We start from the raw sequence: 16,515 nt of genomic DNA on the forward strand, positions 1-16,515 counted from the left end.
TTCACTTTAAAACACTTTTATTAGACATTATATTACAGTTAGTTTTCTTCACTTTTAACTTTATTTAAAAAAAAAAAACGATATTATTTTAAATTTGTATAAAATTCTTTCTTTACAATTTGTGGCACTTGAAACTATTTTTTATCAAGAAGAAAAACATACAAAACTGATACCACAACAACCACGAATGTAACTAGCACTAGTATAGACGTTGCCAAGACTTTTTCAGCGGATCTAGCCATCAGAGAGTTACATTACTTTTACAAGACGTCAAGAGCGAAAGGACAAACATATGTTTGTATTTGCAAGTGTATAAGTGAGTAAAACAAACGAGAGTAAACGAGGCAAAAAAAACGAAGGAGCGTGTTGTCTATAAGGACTAGACACGCACACCGGACGTTAAATTAAATTAAAATAACAAAAAAACGATATTAAGTTTTAACTACCCCGTTTTAAAATGCACTAGACCAAATAGCCACCGACCGACCGACCGACCACATTAAACACCATCAAATACATATAATACAACAACAGCGAATATGTAAACGTGAATCGCCTGGTTTTGGGGAAACTATTGCACCTGTTAAGATTGTTTTGTGTATTATTCGACTATATCGTTTAGCTTTTATTTATCTTTTAAATTATAATAAATGGCAAGAAATGAACACCTTACGGTGGGTGTCACTGAACTAAACAAAGTGCTCTATGTAAATCGTGAAAGACTTCTTTAAGGGTGGTTTATTTAAAAGAAATTTTGGTTTGATTTCTTGTTGTTACCATGGGAAACTGTGTAAATGCGGAATTGGCCAAAACAATATCAAGAAATGGTAAATATTTCGTGCTAAGTAATCGGTATTTAGTAGACTGTTAAATTTAAAAATATTATTTTTAGATATTGCATTTTTTATTTAAAAAAATATTTAATTTTCCACTGAATAGTGAATTAAAATAAATAATTAGGAAAATATAAAGCAAATGATATTAAATTGTCGAAAGTTCACAAGATCATTCACACTGATGTTATTAGAATTGCAATGATTAAAAAATGGCTTGGCAAGTACCTACATTAGAAAGCCATTTAACTCAATATGATACCTTCACCTAGTTGCTAATCTCCATATTCCGGCTTGTTATTAAAAGAAGAAAATTAGATTAAACTCATGAGCGATACCCTAAGAAATGTTTAAGATCGACAAACAGAACAGCCCCTATAAATACAATAAATGCCTCTACAAACATAAGAATGACCAAAATGACATTAATACGACAAATTTATTCAAGGATGTCAAAGAATCCATTAAAACTACACGCTTAATTATATCCTACATCATTTTAGTGGGGAGGCTATATTGGGTTTGTGCTGATGTTTTTAACGCACAATAATATTTATCCTATACCCACCTTAAAGTATACCAATATGCTCAGAATCATTTTCTGAGTCGATTTAGCTACGTCCGTCGGTCCGTCCTTGTCAACCTTGTAATCAAACTGCATGTGGCAATTTTAAAGATAATTCAAAGAAATTTGGTATATGATATTCTATTGTCCCAGGGACGAAGCATATTGAAGCATATGGTTAAGATCGGTCCATTATTTCACCTGGACCCCATACAACTGTACCGCTAATAGGTCTTGTAAACCTTGTAATCAAACTACAGGTCGCAATTTCGGAGATAATTCAATGAAATTATTATTATGAAAAATTTGCTGTTACTTCTGAGTTAAAATAAAAGTTTACTACAGCACAAATCAAAAGCTGCCTTTAACAAAGTAAGATTCCGACTGCCATCGATCTATCCTTGAAAAAACTGGATCAGCTGATCAAACAGACACCAAGTCTGTAAGACCCATTAGTTCCTTTCTTTATCTTTGTTATACTACATCACAAATGTCTTTATCAAAAGCTTTACACGATCACAAAAGTAATATGATCTGTCAAAATTTTGTGTAGAAGTGTACGGATGGGATCGTCTAAAGTTTTAGACTCTAAACGCAATATGTAATGAAACCATCACACACTGGAAGAGAATACGGATGGAAAATTTGACAGTCGTATGGCTCTCTTCATGAAGAGAGTTAATAAACGACAGATCTTTTGGATATGAATTGAATTGAATTGTGCAATTTCTAAGATAATGCCCTTGCCGGTTCAGTACATTTCTCTACACTGTCAATACATTTTTCTATGTACCTTTCATTCTCTTCAAAAATCTTTGACATCAGGGTGATTTCCATAATGTTGACATTTAGGGGTTTCCACAAATCTCATTAAAGTTTATCATTCTGAGTATAATATCAATCTGTAGATCTGTAAATGTAGGGGATCAATTAACACCAAGTTGCCCGATTGTTATTTATAAATTAAAATCAATCGGAACGTAAAAAAATGTATGTGGAAAAAATGTATTCCACCTTGAAACAGAGACTCTTGCTGCATATACATAAATGAAACCGGACAGTACCACGGAATAGATTTCTATCCATTGAAAACACCTTGGCAACCAACAAACAAATCAAACTTTTAAAAACGTTACATTGTACACTCTTCTTTAAATATAAATAGTTTATAATCGAATATGGCTCAGGCAACAATGGATAACAATAAAAAGATCGATAATCTTAAATCACTGGAGGAAATTATATATCCAGAAATTGAACCCGGTATTATTAGCAAACACATGATCGAGAAATCATATTTAGAGGATTGCTATAAAGGTGAAGAGGCACGTTTGCATCAAATGGAACCGGTAATTTACGAACGCATAACAGCATTACGTTTAGATTTTAGAAGTGAGTACTAACAATTTATTTGAAATTAATAAATAATGTAAATATTGTTGAATTCCTAGATATTTTACGCATAGATCATTTATGGATATTACCAAATTTAACCAAATTGGCCTTAAATTGTAATAAAATTGAGGTTATTGAAAATATTGAAATGCTGGTAAATCTTAAAGAGCTAGATCTTAGTTTTAACTATATAGAACGTATAGAAAATTTGGATAAATTGGTAAACTTAGAAGTTTTGTCTCTATTCAGCAATATGATAACAAAATTGGAAAATTTAGATACTTTAGAGAAATTGATTATATTGAGTATTGGTAATAATCTTATAAATTCGACTGAAGGAGTAAGTATTTACTTTTCTGGAAGTTCTTGATATATATTTTTTTAATATTTCCTTGAATTTCAGATTGAACGCTTACGTTTTCTGAAAAATTTAAAAGTTTTAAATTTGGAAGGAAATCCTTTATGTAATAATCCAGAGTTCTGTTTGGTGGACTACATTGCGGCTGTTTTACCACATGTCAAATATTATGAGTATGTGGCCATTAAAAATGAGGATCGCCAAAGGGCTAAAGAACGTTATTAGTAAGTTTAATAATAATTAAATCATAAAACTTTAATTTTAAGTAATTCTCATAAATGTTATGGTCTGTGAATAGTTTTACGACCATTTTTGTTTTGAATAGAAAAATACTTCCGGATTTTGGTCATACTTATGTATTTTCAATATAATATTCTCTGCAACAATTCTTTAAAAAAATTAAACATTTTTTGAAATGCTTAGAATTAGTTACTACTGCCAAAGTGTCGGACTACTTCTAATACTTTGCTTTTACCTATATGTAGTAACTTTCTAAAAATCTATACTTTCCTAATTACAGTAGGGAACTTCGTGAAATTAAAGCTAACGAAGAGATCGAACTTCAAACTCGTGCTCAAAAAGCTAAAGAAGAACAAGATGCGGAACGTCTATCATCAAGTTTCGTCGAACATTTAAACGAACATCAACTCTACGAGTCATTGTGGAAGGGAGACGATGATGGGCGCATACTTATGATGGTCGGCTCACCAGCCGATGATTTGGCCGAAGAATATGATAAAGATATTTTCGAATTAACGCAGGAAATCTATAAGCTAGGTTTACAGAAATTTGAAGAACGTCAGAAAGAATTTGAGGAATTTACCAGCAGCATGGAAGAAGGACACTTGGAGGTACAACAAATGGGACACAAGATCCTGGAAGAATTTCAACAGTATAAGGAAAATATATTCGAAGAAGCGATTGCATGTCACAAGTACTTAGAAAGTAGAGCCATACGTGGTGAAGAGGAGGAAACGGAAGAAAGTTTGGAGTATTCAGATAAATTGGATCGTATAGCAGTACAATTTGATGATATGGTCAATAAAGTATGGCAGCAATTAATGAGTCAGGAACTGCATTTGCATGAGACAACAGAAGTAAGTTAAATATGCAAAAAGCAGTGCTGTTAATAAGAGTGCATTGAATTTTAATAATTTCAGGAAACAATTGTTATTTTCCAAAGACGTCTTCAGGAGATGATAGCAAAATTTGTCGAACAAGCTCAAACTTATTTTGGGCAATTGCGTGATATTGCTTTACATTTCGCGGAAAATTTGGGCGAAATTGTCAATCGTTATATTGCCACGAAATTGGCTTTGCAAGATTTTGAAGGTGTTCCTGAGCCACTGAGAAATTGCATGGAAGATCGAGAAGCTATAGCCAATTTAATAGCCGGCATGAAGGACTATCATACACAGCGTATCGATGAACGTGAAGATCGTTTAATGACTCGCAGCAAATCTTTCATTGATAACATGATCGATAAATTGAATAAGTAAGTTTCATTTAGTAATCGTTTTTTATTTATGATTTTCAACTTCATTCACTTTTTTGGTTTGGTTTCGTTAAGGTTTTGTGGTTTAGTTTAGATTTTATAGTTTGGTTTATGCATTGTGGTTTATTTATTACTTTGTGGTTTTATACTGAATTTCATTCATGTTATATTTTTGAGATTGTTTTGAATTACCCTTCAAAACACTTTACTCTATCATTTTTTTCATGTTAAATAAACCGTATTTTGAAAGACAATCTTGTGGTTTAGACATTCTCTTAAATATGTGTCTAAGTTAATAACATTTGTTATTTGAACATTTAAAGATGCTCTGAGCAAGAGTAATTTGGTTTGTAAGTGTTCATACGGTCAACATCAATTATGAACATTTAGGTCCAAAAAAAAACTAAAAAAGATTTTAAATTAATTATAATGAAATAAACGAAATTTGTTTAACTTAAGTTTTAACTCCATTTATATTTCTTCTTACAGAGATGAACTGGAACGCAATCGGGCAAAAGTTCTAGAGATTAACACATATTTAGATTTGATGACTGAAAATCTACAATCATTGCAACATGAAGTACGTGAGGGACTACTTAATGAAGAAGGCTAGGTATGTGAAGGAGTTAACATAATAATTCATTTAATTCAAATATATACTTTTTATAACTGTGTGTTCTTATCTATATAAAAATATACAAATAAATGCATTTAAAAATAATATAGGATTCTCAGAACTTTTTTTCTATTTCAGTCTCGTGTTTCACTTGGATTTCTTCTTTAAACTTTCCAAATAAAGGCCTAAACCTTTTTGTACATTGGGCTGATTAATAAAGAATATAAAAGCTTCTAAATCTTGTGCTCTTTCATCTTCGAATTGTTGTAAATCTTTTGAACGGAATTGTTGTTTGGTCATAGCGCGAGCAAAGGGATTAGTTTTTGCAAAAGTGCCAAAGAATTGCTCACATTTAGCCAAAGCTTCTTCCTTTGTTTGTGCTAACTCATCGACAAGGCCCGCTTTAAGAGCTTCCTCACTGCTAAACATTTTGCCTTGAGTTAAGGCCAATTCAGCAACACGACGAGGCAAGACATTACAAAAGGCGTACATAAACCATTTAGGTGCTACTATACCCAATTTGGTTTCGTTAAGGCCAATTGTGTAATTAGGCAACATAACACGATATTCACAGCTGGTAGCCAAAAGACAACCTCCAGCAGGCGAGTGACCCTAAAACAATACTAATTTTGTTAATTTATTTTCAAACTTGTTCAATGAAATGTTATTACATTTATGGCAGCCGCTGTTGGTACACTAGAGCCATACAAAGCCAACCAGGTATCTTGTAAAGTAGTCCAAAATTCTTTTAATCTATCTTGATTGGGTTTATACATTTCCATAATATCCAAACCGGCAGAAAATATTGTGCTGGAAGACTAAATAGTTACAATGGATTACACAAAAAGCTCTAGCCATTATATCATAAACATACCGATGTCAAGATTAATCCACGAGATTTGTTCGATTCAATTTCCTCAATCGAATTGTGTATGTCACGCAACAATTCTAAATTCAAACCATTTACGGGTGGACGGTTCATGGTCAAAACGGCTACGCCGGTTTTATCATTTACTTCTACTGTAGTTAATTTTCCAGCTGATGCTGAGGACATACAACGTAGAAGTGTCTCTGGCCTGCAGAGCAATCTTGTGAATGACCTTGTAGCTGCCAACTGCATATTTGTCACTGAAAGTACAAAATACAAAATTTGGACTTTGATCATTCCTCTTCGTTAAATTTGGGTCATCATGTAGTTTTACCTGATACAAATTTAATAAAAAATAAAAATCTTTAGCAAAATACTTTAAACTTAATGTATATTTGAATAATACACTTTTTTTAAAATAACTTATAAAAATATAAATTAAATTAAAAAACGCAGCAAAATTAAAATTATAAACCGTTCAAAACAACAGATAGAAATTGTTTAAACAAGTAAAAAAACAACAGAATCAATTAAGTTGAATCCTTAAAAGGTGGCCTCAGTTTCGGTTTAATCAGCTTTTTTTCTATAAAGTTTGACAGTGTCGATTGTGAGATAATTTTTTATATATTGAATTTGACAGTCTTGACACAATTTAAAATAAACAAACTAACAATCAGCTGTTAAAGTGAAACCATCTGTGTGTAAAGTAAAAATGGTGCTACCAGATTTGATTTCAATTAGAAAAACACAATGGGACCGAAAATTATATTATACATCATTTAGGATCTCAATTTACATGAACTAGTTCGTAACGATCCATTTAAAATTGTCCGTTATATTAAAATAGAATGCTATATATTTTTTAGGTTATGGGATGGACGATATAGGGAATAATGTTTATGAACATTTTAAAAGTGAGCTTACTAGGATTTTAAAGTTAAAACGAAAAGTCGACTTTTCGATTTCTTTTTGAAAAGTCGATTTTTCTTTAGATTTTTTTCAACTTTTTCGACTTTTTGACTATTTTCGACTTTTTCCGACTTTTTTCGATTTTCTACTATTTCGTGTTTTTCTGACTACTTTAGACATTTTTTCTCAACAATTTTGTCCTGGAGTCAATATTTGGCCAGCGGGATTAAAGGATTAAAAGGTATTATTTTAGGTTTTTTGATTTTTTTCCAAAGGAAAGAAATTTTGGACGGAAAGTACTGAGTTCAACCCCAGTCTGTGTCGACTTTTTTTTAAAAATATTCAATAAATATCTCTATTAACTAAACAACTTATTTTCAACCAAACAATAATTTCGACTTTTTTCGACTATTAGACTTTTTTGACTACAAGACATGAGTTAAATTTTTCTGGCAATACTGCATGAATCAAAAATGCACATCAATAAATTTTAAAAAATCCTTATTTTTCATCAATATTGACATCTAGATGTCGCTGCAAACAATAACAATATTAGTATTGTTTACATTTCATAGATGACGCTATATGATATAATATACTTGGCAACTCTGTTAACACGTCACATTAACTTTTTGACAGCCACTTGCTTTCGTATTTGCATTCGTCGTTTGGTGAGTTCGGTCACGCAGAAAACACTTTCTCTTCAAAATAACCGCTGTAGTTTTGGTTTCAAATTTGTTTTAGCTTCAAATAATAAATTATTAAATACAAATAAATAAAATGGGTGCCGACAAGAAACAACAAAAAGTACAATCCTCTGGATTCACCAAGGAAGAAGAGCTTTTATTGCAAGATTTCAGCCGTAATGTCAGCACAAAATCTTCAGCTTTATTCTACGGCAATGCATTCATCGTCTCTGCCGTCCCCATCTGTAAGTAGTTTTTGTGACACGTCGATAGACCTACAGACAGACACCGATTTTAGTTTATATTTTAGTTGTACATTTCCAATAATAATGTAAATATTTTTAACTTTTAGGGCTTTTCTGGCGTGTCCATAGTATGGATTTATTGTCAAGTGCCATTTTCTTCCTCTTGATGACTGGTGCCAGCACATATTTGATGGCCATGGCCTACAAAAATGTTAAATTCCAATTGAAACATAAAATTGCTGTACGTCGTGAAGGTGCCGTAACCCGTGAAGTCAATCGTCAAATGGGCGATGACAAGAAAGTCACCCGCAAGGAAAAGGAAGAACGTATTTTGTGGAAAAAGAATGAAGTTGCTGATTATGAGGCTACCACCTACTCCATCTTCTACAACAATGCCCTCTTCTTGGCCATCACCATTTTCATCAGTTTCTTCTTGTTGAAGAACTCTGCTCCCCTCGTTAACTATATCTTCTCCATTGGTTTGGCCAGCGGTGCCTTAGCGCTCTTCTCTACCAGCACACAAACGAACTGAAATGTTGCACATTGCGGCAAACAACTTTAGTTTTAATTTACCTTTTTTTTAATTATTATTGTAGAGAGAGATTATCATGCTGCTCGACCGATCTTTTTTTAATTCCTTTTTTGTTTAAATTAAAATTCTTATTTTATAGTGTTACGAAGCATGGACAATGTATTTTTTCATTACATATTCCTGGATATTTTTGCCTGTGGCAAGAATATAATGAAAACCTTTTTTTGTAATATTTCTTCTAAGGAGAACACGAATAAAATTTAAAAACAAAATATAAAAAATATAGTTTTTCATATAACAACGATGGGATAGTGATATGTGTGAATATGTTAATCAATGATGTGGCATTATTTTTAGTGCATAAAAAGTAAACAACTTTTTATGTCAGCTAATAATGTACAATATAAATGTGAACAACTTTAATTTTTAATCATAATTATAAATAATAAGTAAATGCATTGAAGTCAGTAAAGCTTTATTGATAACCTCCACCACATCAAAGGAGAAGTATAATTCTTTTGTGCTGATGTTAGTAACGCATAGGAATATTGGTCAAACCCGCTCGCAGTAAATCAAATCAAACCGTATGCAGTAAATGGGTTGATATTATTATGAGTTTTTGGCTTGGGGTAGGTTCAATTATAAACCGATTCTCATAAATTTCAGCAGAGAGATTTGTGCTCATAAGAAACTTACTTATATCGAATTTCAGCGCTTAACTCGTATTTTTAAGCTATTAGGACAATATAGGAAGGGTAGGGTCAACTAAGGACCGATCCTCATAAAATTTAGTAGAGAGATCGCTAAACTCGCACTTTTAAAACAGTAATGACTGTTAAAGCTGTTTTTTTTTGGAGGGTCATTTGTATGGCGGCTATACGAAAATGTGGACCGATATGGCCCATTTTTAATACCAAACAAGTAAAAAGTTATAGTCGGGCAAGGTCGAGTATATAATACCCTACACATGTATACGAAAAAACTTGATTTAGTTCCCATAATAAAACATATATGTTTGTTGAATTTTACCTTGCCTCAGATATACTTAAGACATTTATTGCTTTAAAAAACTGTTAATATTTAAGTTAAATTTTGAAGGGGGCTTTTTATAGGGGCTAGAGTCAAATGAGGCCCTATAATTCTAAAGTTCATTAGGATAATCAAGGCTAGTATAGATCTTGGTTTTGCAGCTTTTTGTCGAGATACGAGAATATTAAACATAATTATGAACTTAAAAGCCCTATTCGGCGGGTGCTGATGTATGGGTGCTACGTAAAATAATAGACCGATGTTACCCATTTTCAATATGTTTCGTCTGCGGTACCATAAAATTTCATATGTCAAATTTCATGGAATTATCTCCAAAATTGTGACCTGTATTTTGATTACAAGGTTTACAAGCCCTATTCGGCGTTTCATTTGTATGGGGGCTAGATGAAATAATGGATCGATCTTAACCATTTTCAATAGGCTACGTTCCTGGCACAATAGATTAGCATGTACCAAATTATCTTGGAAATTGCGATCTGTAGTTTGATTACAATGTTTATTTAGGCAGATAGACGGACGGACATAGCTAAATCGTCTCTGAAATTATTCTGATCCGATTGGTATACTTAAAGGTAGGTATATGATCAATATTATTGTGCGTTACAAATATCAGCACAAACCTAATATACCCTTCCCACTAAAATTGTGTAGGTTATAAAAACCTTATACCCTACACAATTTGTGTAAAATTTCAAGCCTCTAGCTCTTTTGGTTCGGATTCCACAGACAGACGGATGGGTTAGATCGTCTTAGCATTTAATAAGAACCCAGAATAAATATACTTTTATGGGTCTATGATCAACATTTTGATGTGTTACAAACGGAATGACAAAACCAATATAACCCCATCTTTTAGATGGTGTGTATAATTAAGGATATTAAAATGTAAAGCATAGTTTTAGGCTTCGAAATAATTCACATGAATGTTTTTCAATACAAATAAAGTATTTCTTTTATTTGTTTGTATTGAATGAAAAAATTTCATTGAAAATTATTTGATTATTAAATTTAATATATTTTCATAAGATAGACACCCTATATATACAATTTCCTTGTAATTTTTTTAGTTTTTTATTTGTTTAATCAATGAAAATATAGCAAGAAAGATAAAACTATTATTTGAACATTATTCCTAATAATGAACGCTTACGAAGTACTTCTAGTGCAAACACAACCAATAATTAATTATTTATATATAATTGTTATTAGTATTTTGCCATTATTATGGTTGGGAGATTGCAAACGGTCAATGTCATTGATTTTCAAACGAATATGTTTGCCAGATTTATACGATATTTCCTATGAGCAAATTGAAATTTCCAATGGATACCTATTTTTTATAATAGTCATGGGAATTATGGCATATTTCATGCATAGACAATGGAGAAATTATTTGCTGGACTTGAGGTGTGATACTTTAGAGCAAGAAATTGTTTATACGGATAGCAATGAAATGAAAGGTGCAAAAATAAAACTATTACAAACTATTAACAATATTATCGAAAGGAAAACAAATTTTGGAAAATGTTTAAAGGAAATTGATAAGAATGAAGAAAACTTATACGCAACTGATAACTATTGCGATTTTCAGCAAGATTTTAATAATTGACAATCTAATTTTATTAAAAGATTGTGATTTCCATATATTTTATGTACTTTTTTTAAGATTTTATTATAAACGAGATACTAATAACAGACATTTTTGTAAATAAACTTATACTAATGGATTTATTTTGTTTTTGTTTAGAACTTTAAGGTTTAATAAATGCATTTTAAAAACACAATAATTTCAACAAATTTCTTAAATTAAATTTTAACAGGATTCAATCAATAGGGCGATACCTTGACCACCACCAATACAAGCTGAACCGATGGCGTACTTAAGATTCTTGCGTCTAAAAGTAATGAAAAATATGTATGTTAATTTATTGCTTTTTACAAAAAATTATAAAATACTTACTGCAACTCATGGGTTAAGTGACCCATAATACGATTACCACTGGCACCCAAAGGATGGCCCAAAGCAATGGCACCGCCATTAACATTCAATTTATTCATGTCCAAACCAAGAGCATCGGCACAGGCAAGAGTTTGGGAAGCAAAAGCTTCGTTAATTTCAAACAAATCGATGTCATCCATTTTAAGACCGCTAACTTTCAAAACATTTTGTATGGCAGAAACTGGACCGATACCCATAATTTCTGGTGGGCAACCAACATAAGAGTAGGCTACTAAACGGGCCAAAGGTTTCAAATTGTATTCTTTAAGAGCGGCCTCTGAAGCAATAACAACAGCAGAAGCACCATCACAGATACCCTAGAGAAAACATTTACATAATTGATATTATGATTTTCTATTTTTCAAGTTAACTTACCGAAGCAGTACCAGCAGTTACAACACCATTCTTCTTGAACAAAGATGGTAATTTAGCCAAACCTTCGAGTGTGGTCTTTGGTCTAGGATGTTCATCAACAACAAAATCGACTTCTTTGCCCTTAACCTTCAATTTAATTGGTGTAATTTCTGTATTAAAGACACCCTCATTTTGAGCCTTCTCCCAGTTCTTTTGTGAGCGCAAAGAGAATTCATCAACACGTTCGCGGGAAATTTTATATTGATCAGCCAAATTTTCAGCAGTTAATGCCATGGGTAATTTGCAGTAGGTATCAGTAAGACCAGCCCACAATGCATCTTCCAGCTGATAGTTAGTGCCTAAAGATGTGCCAAAACGCATATTGCGAGCAATGAATGGACTTTGAGACATATTCTCAACACCGCCAGTTAGGGAAACCTTGGCGCTACCCATAATGATATCTTGGGCACCGTTGACAATTGATTGGAAACCGGAACCACAGAGACGGTTAACACCAAGAGCAGGTTTTTCGATTGGTACACCACAGCCAAGGGAGACGTGACGTGGCAAGTAGGTACCATCGGTAGACGATGACTGATAAAAGAAAATACATATTAATAAAATTCGAAATTTTATGTAAGGCTACTTATAGGCCGATACGAAAAAGTATTATATTTTATTAATAGATTTTCGAAAGTGGACTTTTTATGGGAACTTTGGTTTTAGTTGGTAATGCGGTTTCTGCTGATATAAGATTTATGTATTCGTGCAAAATTTTTTGGTTATACAAATATTCTAAATGTGGATGAGAGCTATATATATGAAATTTTTAATCGATTCTAATGCTATGTATACACGATTGTTAGATCTTACAACGTTGGCAGTAAAATGCGCAAAAATGCTTAATAAAACTGTCAACTTACATATTTTGTCTTGCAATATTTTAGGTAATGCTTTTTCTGACAACGTTGCAAAAGAAAATTTGTAAGTCAGACGATCATTTGAGATTTTCTGAACATTTTACTGACAACGTTGTAAGATGTGACAATCGGTTTTAACAATTTTCAAACAAACAAAATTTGTTGAAAAAGCTTCTATACCCAGCAAAAAATGTGTAGAAAAAGATGTAGTATTTTCACCAGATGTAGTATTTTCACACATTCTCTTAATGACACTCTTATGAAGATTTCACTGACTTTATACCAAAACTTAATGTACTTCAAATATGTTATTTGTAATGACTTTTCTACAACTCTTTTCTTACTTTTAACTGGGTTTTCATTTGTAAAGAAATATTTGGTTTATAAAAGTGAATAGTATGTAATAGCATTTTTAGATGTAATTAAGATGTAGTATGTATGTAAGTATGATATCAATTATTTTTTACTGGTTAGTTTCTAAAAAACGTAATATTTTTCTGGTCTATTTCGAAATTGTGCTCATATGTCCGTTAAATATGGGTCGATTTTGCAGATCTGTGCAAATTTTCAAAACAGATTTTACATATATACGGACGGGAATGGCTAAATGGACTCCATTATACATATACAAATATAAGGATTCCAATTGAAAATGACAAACTTAAATTCATATTTGGGTATTTAAATATTAGGGTTTTTGTCTTATTCGGTTTATTCGACAAATAATTATTTAAGGTTTTACGTTAGCCGGTTAATAATCGGATAATTAAAAATTATTCGGTTATTCGAATAAAAGGAAACTAGATGTTATTATTGCTTTTAACAATAATTTTCTTCATATACACCCTGTAACAATTTTGAAAAAAGCATTCAAACATGAAAAAGTTGATAAGCATGTGAAAATAAATTCCTCTTATAGAATTGCGTACTCCGATTTTTATGTCCTTATAAAAGGATTTCAAAGTTTAAAGGACTACAAACGAATATTTAAAACATTTATATATATTTTATAATGCCAATGTTGTACATTCTATCTATGTATATTATTTACCTGTCTCACTTAGAGAAAAAACAAAAAAAAATTAAATATAAAAAGGTTTCATTTACGACTCAAAAACTTTTAACTACTTTTTTGTGACAAATTTTCTTTAAGATTTCCAATTCTTTCTTGATGATCTTGATGATTTGAAATAAATTATATTATTTCGAAGCAGAGGAACTTAGCTTCATTTGAAATTAATATTAATACCAACTTTTTAATATAAATTTGGAATTCCATTTTTTGAAATTGGATGTCTTTTAAAGTTTAAAGTCCTTTTACAGGAGCATAAGAGCTGATTATGAAAAACTGAGTACACAGAGCTAATACTAATGGTCCACAGTTTCCTGTACGTATAGATTTTTTTCATGTTTATAAACAAAAATATTATTTTCACTTCAATTCTTTGTTTAGTTTTTTATCAAATACTAGAAATTATTCCTGTTAATGTGAAATGCTTTTCTATATAAAGACATTACTGTTTTTAAGATTTTCAACGAGTTCTAGAATTCATACGTTCCATTGAACACTAGTTCAACTATAACTGTTGCTGAAAACTTATTATAAATACTTGAGAATACAACAATGTTCTCAAAAAAATTGGTTGTAAAAATAAAAGCGATATAATTATTTCCATGATTTCTTTTCAAAAATCATCAAATATATTTTCTTTATTATAGAAAATTGATTATGAAATTAAGAAAAGAAGAAAATTTATTATAAAAATATTAAATTTGTAGAAAATACATAGTAATTTTACTGCTAAATAGTGAGTTTTTCTTAATCGGTTAATTGATAGAAATTATTCGGATTATTCGTTATTTGAAATTTGACTATTTTCATTTATTCGAACGATTAATCGTCAAAAATTAATCGATTAACCGAACGACGATTAATCGTTTGAATACTCTAATAAATATGTAGTATGTACATACATTCTATATGTTTGCTGGATTTGACTACAGAATGTTTGCAAAAATTATATACAAACAAAAAGCGTATTAGAAAATAAAGCGCTCTTACCGATAACCCAAATTTAATTTCAGATACTTAAATACACATGTATGGAAAAAACCGTGTCGGTGTAAAAAAAAACATTTTTGTTAATTCATTTTTTTTTTGTGATAATGATATCATTTTAGTAATGATAAGATTTGGGTGAGATGTATTATGGATTATAAACATACTGTGATTTTATGCATAGATTACAATTATAAAATTAATAAGCATTCAGGAATATGTACATTGTATGGAATTATAAGATGTGCAAATTGCAAAAAAAGGAATTAAAAATGATTGGAAAATAAACATTATAATAAAAATAAGTATTTAAACGGTTACTTAACGATTTTAAAGAGAAGTTTGAATTAATTAATATAGTTATTAAATTATTCAACGGAATTGAAATCTATTCAATTTGAGTTGTCTATTGTTATTTATATATATAATAAATATAAAACAAAATCCTACTTACTGTCATAATGTGTCCAACAACCACAGTGTCAACTTGTTCAGGACTTAAGCCAGAAGAAGCAAGTGCGGCCTTGGCAGCTGTGGTCTGCAATTGGGTTTGATTGATGTTCTTTAAAGCACCTCCAAAAGTGCCAAAAGCTGTGCGCTTAGCAGCAACAATGTAAACTCCTTAAAATAAATGTAATAAAAATTTGTTATTTACAAAACATCAATATTTATTAAACAAATAATAAAATATAAATTAATACATAATAACAAAAACAACATTCAAGTTTATTTTAATTTGTTCCAAATATGAAACAAGAAAAAAACAATCTCAAAATAAGTATTTGTTCAAAGTTCATTTGTCTCTCTATTTTGTGTGCAACCGGTGAAAATGAGATGGCAAAAAAAACAAAGTTAATAAAGATAAGAAAAACAACAAATAAAACATACACATCCCACCATACATATGAACAAAGAGACAAAAGTCCAAAGTACAAATAATTTAGTACAAAATAAACAATTTTCAACGTCATTAACGAACTGCTCAACATAACAATTTTCAATTATAAAACCACAATTTATTTACAATTAAAAACAAAAATAAAATAATTTATTTACCTTTTGTAACGGCAGACATATTTTTACACTTTCTTTTTTAATATTTGCAAAGTATGTATTAAGTTTATTTAATTCGTTTATAAATTATTTGCCGTCCAAATCCTATGACTAGCAAATAACGTCTGTTATTTCGTAAATTTCTTGTTGAGTTGGTTGAGTTGAAAATTAAATATGAACAAATCCGAACGTTTTTTTATCAAGTCGTCTTCTCTATGAATATACATATGTATGTGTTTGTGTTTGCACACTTTTATTTCTCTTATCAATTCTTTCTCTTAATTTTTGCATATTTTTAATTTTAATTACGATCTTAAAATTACACTGTACTACAGAAAATATATAAATAATCAGTATATGGCGTAAAACTATTTGGTAATATTAATTTGTGAAGAGAACCTCTAATGAGAGCTACGACCAATTATAGACTGATTCCAAAATTTTCCTCTATATGAATTTTATTGACATAACACAATTTCTTTTCAAATTTTGTACATATATCGTCACTCTAACGGATATTATTAACAGCATATACAATCGTGGCCTGATTCCGTTTTTAACAGGATTCAAGAAAGTAT

The 16,515-nt window shown here is 30.7% G+C and overlaps 4 protein-coding genes across 6 annotated transcripts; 2 read left to right on the forward strand and 2 right to left on the reverse strand.

Annotated features, from left to right (window-relative positions):
- Window positions 1-54: 54 nt before the first annotated feature.
- LOC111676635 (dynein regulatory complex subunit 3) lies at window positions 55-5,394 on the forward strand. Of its 3 annotated transcripts, none has more exons than XM_046954083.1 (7): window positions 55-189; window positions 2,564-2,790; window positions 2,850-3,133; window positions 3,197-3,375; window positions 3,672-4,248; window positions 4,312-4,646; window positions 5,136-5,394. In XM_046954083.1, the coding sequence occupies exons 2-7, from the start codon at window positions 2,577-2,579 to the stop codon at window positions 5,257-5,259; spliced, it is 1,713 nt and encodes a 570-aa protein (XP_046810039.1). In that variant the 5' UTR covers window positions 55-189; window positions 2,564-2,576; the 3' UTR covers window positions 5,260-5,394. The 3 variants fall into 3 exon arrangements, with proteins under 3 accessions (XP_046810039.1, XP_046810042.1, XP_046810046.1); XM_046954086.1 differs by lacking the exon at window positions 55-189 and adding an exon at window positions 216-316; XM_046954090.1 differs by lacking the exon at window positions 55-189 and adding an exon at window positions 563-827.
- On the reverse strand, window positions 5,273-6,531 carry LOC111676622 (enoyl-CoA delta isomerase 1, mitochondrial). The gene is made up of 4 exons (XM_023437585.2): window positions 6,465-6,531; window positions 6,137-6,390; window positions 5,934-6,080; window positions 5,273-5,874 (listed from the first exon to the last, which is right to left on the reverse strand). Exons 2-4 carry the CDS (start codon window positions 6,380-6,382, stop codon window positions 5,410-5,412), a joined length of 858 nt encoding a protein of 285 aa, XP_023293353.2. The 5' UTR covers window positions 6,383-6,390; window positions 6,465-6,531; the 3' UTR covers window positions 5,273-5,409.
- Window positions 6,532-7,692: 1,161 nt separating this feature from the next.
- Window positions 7,693-8,783, forward strand: LOC111676621 (translocon-associated protein subunit gamma). Its single transcript, XM_023437584.2, has 2 exons — window positions 7,693-7,970; window positions 8,078-8,783. The coding sequence occupies exons 1-2, from the start codon at window positions 7,820-7,822 to the stop codon at window positions 8,500-8,502; spliced, it is 576 nt and encodes a 191-aa protein (XP_023293352.1). The 5' UTR covers window positions 7,693-7,819; the 3' UTR covers window positions 8,503-8,783.
- Window positions 8,784-11,257: 2,474 nt separating this feature from the next.
- On the reverse strand, window positions 11,258-16,096 carry LOC111676653 (3-ketoacyl-CoA thiolase, mitochondrial). The gene is made up of 5 exons (XM_023437619.2): window positions 15,941-16,096; window positions 15,339-15,505; window positions 11,927-12,499; window positions 11,513-11,868; window positions 11,258-11,447 (listed from the first exon to the last, which is right to left on the reverse strand). The coding sequence occupies exons 1-5, from the start codon at window positions 15,957-15,959 to the stop codon at window positions 11,366-11,368; spliced, it is 1,197 nt and encodes a 398-aa protein (XP_023293387.2). The 5' UTR covers window positions 15,960-16,096; the 3' UTR covers window positions 11,258-11,365.
- Between the last annotated feature and the right edge of the window lie 419 nt (window positions 16,097-16,515).

This window comes from Lucilia cuprina, chromosome 2 (assembly GCF_022045245.1).
Source record: "Lucilia cuprina isolate Lc7/37 chromosome 2, ASM2204524v1, whole genome shotgun sequence".
In the NCBI taxonomy this organism is placed as follows: Eukaryota; Metazoa; Arthropoda; class Insecta; order Diptera; family Calliphoridae; genus Lucilia; species Lucilia cuprina.

Coding starts and splice junctions, on each gene's coding strand:
- LOC111676635 (XM_046954083.1), top strand. CDS start 2,577: ATGGCTCAGGCAACAATGGATAACAATAAAAAGATCGATAATCTTAAA. Junction 3,376..3,671: donor AGGGCTAAAGAACGTTATTA/GTAAGTTTAATA, acceptor TCCTAATTACAG/TAGGGAACTTCGTGAAATTA. Junction 4,647..5,135: donor ATGATCGATAAATTGAATAA/GTAAGTTTCATT, acceptor TTCTTCTTACAG/AGATGAACTGGAACGCAATC.
- LOC111676622 (XM_023437585.2), bottom strand. CDS start 6,382: ATGCAGTTGGCAGCTACAAGGTCATTCACAAGATTGCTCTGCAGGCCA. Junction 6,081..6,136: donor GTGGATTAATCTTGACATCG/GTATGTTTATGA, acceptor GTAACTATTTAG/TCTTCCAGCACAATATTTTC. Junction 5,875..5,933: donor CAACAGCGGCTGCCATAAAT/GTAATAACATTT, acceptor GTATTGTTTTAG/GGTCACTCGCCTGCTGGAGG.
- LOC111676621 (XM_023437584.2), top strand. CDS start 7,820: ATGGGTGCCGACAAGAAACAACAAAAAGTACAATCCTCTGGATTCACC. Junction 7,971..8,077: donor CGTCTCTGCCGTCCCCATCT/GTAAGTAGTTTT, acceptor TTTAACTTTTAG/GGCTTTTCTGGCGTGTCCAT.
- LOC111676653 (XM_023437619.2), bottom strand. Junction 12,500..15,338: donor TTGTTGGACACATTATGACA/GTAAGTAGGATT, acceptor TTCTTTTATCAG/TCATCGTCTACCGATGGTAC. Junction 11,869..11,926: donor TAACTGCTGGTACTGCTTCG/GTAAGTTAACTT, acceptor TGTTTTCTCTAG/GGTATCTGTGATGGTGCTTC.